Genomic DNA, 6,488 nt, shown 5'->3' with positions numbered 1-6,488 from the left:
AAAAGACTCGAGGAAAATGGAAATGCGGACAATGCCGGCAATATCCGTGTTGTGAAAAGTGTGTGAAGAAACTCTTTGAGACTTCCTACAAGAAATGCCCCTTATGCCGATATGAAGGACAATAAAATCATTTTTTTTGTATTTTTTGACTTGAATAAAAATTTGTGTTTAAAAAATTCTTTGTTGTTTTGTTTGTTTGTTTTACAAAATAAAATATAATTTAAAAAAAAAAAAAAAAAAAAAAAAAAAAAAAATAAAATAAAATAGATGAAAGGTTTTATCAAGAGGTATATCACAAAACCCTCTCTCATTCTGAAAAAGGACACTGAACAAGTCAGACGTGTTTTTTGTTTCAAAGATGCAGTATCGTTGGTATTGTGAGAGTCCCATTAGTCAGTGTATGTATATGCAAGGAGGGTGGATGAAAACTAAAATAGGAGCCATCATGGATTTCTATGAAAATCATCCAGGCTATTTCCTGGACAATGTGTGGTTGGAAAAAAGAGTGAAAATCCCCTATCCTCCAACAGGATCTAGAGTGAGGGTGAAAATCAACCAACATTATCAGCAATTCAAATGGGTCACTTGTACTCAAAGGAATCGTCTGACACCCATCAACACCATTCAGAATGAAAGTTCATGGTACTCGGACATTGGAGATTGTCTGAAATATTATTTCAAGATGGAGAAAAAAGGACTGACGTTTCCACCTCATTATTGTCCTACAGAGTACTTGTATTGTCGCATTCCCTTTGCCCAGATTAAAGACTCGGTGGAAAAGAAAGGACATTTGTTGACTCGAGTGATTGAGGACCGATCATCAGAAGACGAAGAAGAAGAAATAGAAGTGTAAATCATTGAATAAATGTTTTGAATTTTAAAAAAGTGTTGTTATAAATACAAAGGTCTTAAGGTCTAGAGTCTCAGTCTTAAATTGAACATGGCCGAGAGCAGTGGGTTTTACATGACTTTACCCAGTGATGGGTCTATGGCCTCTTTTTCTAGCAATACGACCGCTCAATTTAAAACCTTATTACCACAATCCCTAGATTTAACCGACGGAGAATGGGAAGTGGCTTTAACAGAAATGATGTATCCCAATTCATTGAAAAACATTACAGAAAAGGAGGCTTATTTTGACATCCTGGTTCCTCAGTCTTATGCTCGCCATATCAAAAACCCCAATGTTTATGGCAGATTTAAAATGAAAACCTTAGACCCATTGCCATTACGTCAATGTCCTGTACTACTCGATTGGGCCCATACTAAACGGCCTGCACTCGTTGAACTAGATAGCAAGATGGAAATTAGACGAATTCACTTCAGACCCGGGCCTTACACTCACCCCAAGGCTTTAACAGAGGAAATAAGTCTAGGACTACAGAGATCATTGAAAAAAATATGGAAAACCCTTGGTGATGGAAATGAAGAAAAATCTATGAAATTAGTATATTACGAGACCTATGATCGAGTGATGTATGAAATCAATGAAAAAATGCTTACTCCCTTATGCATTCGTTTCCCCACATCCCTAGCTTATAAGCTAGGCATGGACGGTCAGAAAGTATTTCTTCAGAACGATACAGAAAACATGACCAAATGGATCAACATTAGTTACTTGGGAAACAGTACTGTGGATTTATATGAAAATCTGAAATCCATGTATGTCTATTGTGACTTGATTCAACCCCAGACGGTAGGCTCCAATGCCTTGAAACTCTTAAGAGTGGTGCCTTGTACATTTCATTTGGAGGATTCAAAACAAGCCAAATGGGAACCCATTCGAGCGGAATATTTGAAACTAAGTAAAAAACATTTCGATACCATTGAGATTCACATCATGACTCCTTTAGGGACTCCCATGCCCTTTGTAAGTGGTAAATCAGTGGTGAAACTTCATTTCAGAAAAGTCTACTGAGATGAATGTACCGTTATTGTGTTCCATCTTATTGGGTGTGGTGGCTTGTCTGGTCTGCTGTCTGTATTGTATTCAGCCGTAAAAGGGTATAAAAGGAAGTCCCCCGAGGATATAAAGGTCAGTTGAACAAGAGACATGAACCATGCAGTATCATCCCGGATTACTGAGACAAAGAGGACACAGTTGGACTTATCATAAAGGTTTATTACGTCAAAAAGGCGGAGCAGTAGGTTCTATCATCTCTGGATTGGTGGGAGCCCTTCCCTTGGATAATCTATCACCCGGACTTCCTATTACAGGATTACTCAAATTGAGTAGGCTTTTAACTCACATGAAACCTCAAAAAGGAGGAAATTTTTTAAACTTCCTCTCGGCAGCAGTCCCTAACATACCCCTACCAGGCACAGGCTTAGGTTTGACTCTCAAAGAAGCGACCAAGTTAGCCATGGGGCCACAAAAAGGTCGAGGATTTGTCAAAGATTTACTCAAACATGGGAAACAACAAGCCATCATGGCCGGAGTGAAGATAGGCAGGGATGTGGTGGGAAAAAGAAAAAACATCAGAAATGCTCTTTTAACCCACGGACTCAATGCGGCCAAAAATACAGGTCTATTTGCTTTCAATCGAGGAGTCTCTTTACCCTTTAGAAAGAAAAAGAAGAAAAAAGGACAAACAGGTCAAGGAAGAAGAAGAAGAAGAAAGCAGACAGGGAGAGGAAGAATCCTGTTAGCCCGAGGGGGTCCTAAGAGAAAAAGGAAAAAACAAGGAGGAATTCCTAAAAGAAAACGTCATTTAGATGTGTTTGACTGAGAGAGAGAGAGACTATAAATAGGACAGTCCAGGGAACAGAAGGTTCATTTGTGAAAACTGAATCCTAGTAGACACATCATGTTACAGCCCGATTCCTGTGCGTGTGGGATGAACAATTTAGAATTGTTTCAAGTCCCTCCGACTAATATTGCTTTAGAAGACTCGAAATGGGAAGAATATTACCCCATTTCCAGTACTTTAGATTCCGACACCGCTCCCATCGAATTTGAAATCAAAGGACAAGGAGATCACTATCTGGATTTATCTCAAACTTATGTTCAAATGGTATGTAAATTTACCAAAGACGATGGAAGTAATCTGACTGGGGCGAACAGCACTTCCAGTCCCGTGAATAATATCTTACATTCCATGTTTACGGAAATCGATGTCAGTCTGAATGGAAAAATAGTGACTCCGGGGACGGATACCTATCCTTACAAAGCTTATCTGGAGAAATTATTGTCTTACCGACCCAGAACTTTAAAGACACAGACCAGGGCCTGTAGTCTGTGGGAAAAAGATACGGCAGGACACATGGACGAAGTGGGGTTAGAGGCTCTTGGTGTAGCTCAAAATAAAACCTTTAATGTAACTCCGGGTGCAAATGGTGGGGCCGACACGGTGACCATTAACCAACCCATCCTCACAGCGTTACCGGCCAATTCTAAAAACGAAGGATTCCGAAAAAGACACCAAGCTATTGCTGACAGTAAGAAAATCAGTTTGCTGGATACTTTACATTTGGATTTGTTTCAACAAGATCGATTTCTACCTAATGGAGTGGACGTCCGTTTGCGATTTAATCGAGCTAGACCTTCTTTCTACATGATGATCAAAGGAGGAAGTACAGGAAAAGTGAAAATATTGAGTATGATCTTGTGGGTGAGAAAAGTCAAACCCACAGCAGTCATGATGAATACCATTAATCAGAGTTTGAATACCCACAGAGCCAAATATCCCTTGAGAAGAGTGGAAGTGAAAACCTTTACCATCCCCATAGGGACCCAGTCTAAGATTACGGATCATCTGTTTCAAGGTCAGATGCCTAAACGTCTCATTTTAGGCTTTGTGGAGAATGCGGCTTTCAACGGAGATAAAACTAAAAATCCCTTTCATTTCCAAAACTTTGGGATTAAGAAATTAGATGTCAGTATCAACGGAGAGACCATGAGTACTCGTTGTTTTGAACCTCATTTCAACGAGGATTTATATCTGAGATCCTATCTCAGTCTGTATCAAGCTCTGGGAAAATTAGGAGAAGATTGGGCTCCGGACATTACCCTAGAAGAGTATAAAAGCGGCTACACTCTATGGGGCTGGGATTTCACTAAAGATCAAGAAGCGCAATCGGATAAATTCCACATCATAGAAACAGGAAATCTGAGAGTAGAAGTGCAGTTTACCAACAATACGGTTAACACCATCAATTGTGTGGTGTATGCAGAATTCGATAACTTATTAGAAATTAACAAACAGAGAGAAGTGAGCATTGATTACTAATGGATACGGGACAATTGAGAGAAGTCTTATCCAGAGAATTCAAGAGTTCTTTTGGAGGCGTGTATCCTGTAGATTTATTACCGGATCAATTAAGACCTGGAGAAAAAGCTGTCGTGGTCAATACGGATCCTCAAGATCGACCTGGAGAACATTGGGTGTGTCTATATGTGAGCAATCCCGTGGTGGAATATTTCGATTCTTATGGATTTCCTCCCTTACAAAAAGAAATTCAAGATTTTATCCAGCGTCATGCTCAGCAATGGATTTATAATCCGTATCGCTATCAAGACTGGAATACCGATGTGTGTGGACAATATTGCGTGTATTATTTACATCAAAGAGACAAGAAAAGAAAGAAAACCGACGAGTGGCTATTCCCCTTTGACCAGAGTACGGCTTTACAAAGGGACAGATATGTAGCGAATTGGTTTAAAAACACTTATCATAAATTACCTACGGGTCATGGACAAAAGTGTCAATGTTTTTATCAAAATGTATTGTAAATGAGTTGTTTGTTGTTGTTTGTTGTTGTTTGTTGTAAATAAAAAATGAAAAAAAAAATCTGTGTTCTTATTATTATTTATGTGTTAGTGTTTTCAGTATGCAACAGGGTATAAAAAAGATGATGCAATAGATATAAAAAGATGATGCAACAGATATAAAAAGATGATGCAACAGGTATAAAAAAGATGATGCAATAAGTATAAAAAGATGATGCAATAGATATAAAAAGATGATGCAACAGGTATAAAAAGATGATGCACAGGTATAAAAAGAAGATGATGCAATAGATATAAAAAGATGATGCAACAACTATAAAAAGATGATGCAATTCAAGGTGAGGGGTATAAAAACAAGGTGTTAAAGACGATCCTCCTCAGTTGGTGGGGCATGTGGTTGAGTAAACGACAGTTTGGCAAACGAATTCCTAGAATATTAGAAGAAGACATGGAGATGGATAAAGATAAATTTACCTTATTAGAAAAGAGAATGACGGAACCTATGGAGGGGGATCACGAAGCTCCTCAAACAAAAAGAAGAATAGAGTTGAAAACCCTGGATCCGGAACCTAAGAAATATTTACCCCTGAATGATGTTACCAATATGCCACCCGGAGACCTGGGAACCTATCACAAAGCTCTTCAACAAAGAAGAATGGAGTTGAAAACCTTGGATCCAGAACCTAAGAATGAATATTTACCCCTGCATGAGCCTGTGAAGGATCCTAATGATCCAGACAGATTTTACAGGACAGCCATTAATTGGACTTTCACCATTAAAGAGCCTAAAGAAGAAGAAGATATAGACATGTTTCTGAGCAACCAAGATGATTTCTTCTTCGGTTTCCAGTATTTGATTATACAAAAGGAAAGACATCCCTGGACAGGAGAACTGCATCAAATCAGGGGATTCATTCAAATGAAGGAACCAGAAGGAGGACTGACTATGTGCAGACTTCATATCGCTGCCAATTTTGCCATGTCTCACAGTACTCCAGAATTGGAAAGTATGTTTTACAAGCAAGGAGGTGACTATGAAGAATATGGTGTTCTGAAACCTGAGGAGAGAAATAAGGAATTGGAGCCCAGAGATTGGATAGAATGGGAGATAGGAGCTTGGAAGAAACCTGAAGCTATTGCAGCCAGAGAAGCTAGGAAGAAAAAGTTCTTAAAGAATGTGAGCTGGTCAAGATGTGAATAAATAAAAAAGATTGAACTGTTATTTATTGTTAGATCTCAATAAAAAAGAAAAAAAAATTGTGGGTTTTTTGTCATTTTTAAAAAATAGGTTATCTCCCTTTAACCATAGATTTTTTTTTCAAAACACCAAAACAAAAAGTGTTGAGGGGTTTTTTAAAGATTGATAAAAATTGATACAATTTAAAAAAAAAAAGGTATAAATAGTAAACATGGTACAAAACACACCTCAGTTGTGGACTGGTTTCATTATGGGTAACACCTCCAGTAAAGAAATGAGTCAGAACACTAGATTAAAGGAAACTGAATGGTTACTTATACAGGAGGGAGGAAAAGATATCATACCACCTCCCTTGATGGTAGAACATCCTGCAGTATTTATACCACCTCCCTTGATGGAAGAACATCCTGTAGAATATAAACCTCAGGAGGAGGAAAAAGAAAACATAAGACCAAACAAACTCTTGGAGGATATTAAGGCTCATTATCAAAATAAACAGAAAGAAAATACAGGCAATGGATATATTGCTTACTTAAAACAAGACAGAGGTAGAATAGCCAA

At 38.2% G+C, this 6,488-nt stretch overlaps 1 protein-coding gene across 1 annotated transcript; it reads left to right on the top strand.

The window, feature by feature from the left end:
* The first annotated feature begins 2,060 nt into the window (after positions 1–2,060).
* On the top strand, positions 2,061–4,229 carry LOC134259007 (uncharacterized protein F54H12.2-like). The gene is made up of 2 exons (XM_062741600.1): positions 2,061–2,459; positions 2,817–4,229. Exons 1-2 carry the CDS (start codon positions 2,061–2,063, stop codon positions 4,227–4,229), a joined length of 1,812 nt encoding a protein of 603 aa, XP_062597584.1.
* Positions 4,230–6,488: the final 2,259 nt, after the last annotated feature.

Source organism: Saccostrea cucullata, unplaced genomic scaffold (assembly GCF_032062105.1).
Source record: "Saccostrea cucullata isolate Sc308-1 unplaced genomic scaffold, CSIRO_AGI_Scuc_v1 ctg13003, whole genome shotgun sequence".
In the NCBI taxonomy this organism is placed as follows: domain Eukaryota; kingdom Metazoa; phylum Mollusca; class Bivalvia; order Ostreida; family Ostreidae; genus Saccostrea; species Saccostrea cuccullata.
Note: the sequence above shows the minus strand (reverse complement) of the source record. Positions and strands in the feature narration are given on the sequence as shown.

Excerpts from the sequence above, each read along its gene's own strand:
- LOC134259007 (XM_062741600.1), top strand. The coding sequence starts at position 2,061 with ATGCAGTATCATCCCGGATTACTGAGACAAAGAGGACACAGTTGGACT. Across the intron at positions 2,460-2,816 it reads TGAAGATAGGCAGGGATGTG|CCCGATTCCTGTGCGTGTGG; the intron begins GTGGGAAAAAGA and ends ATCATGTTACAG.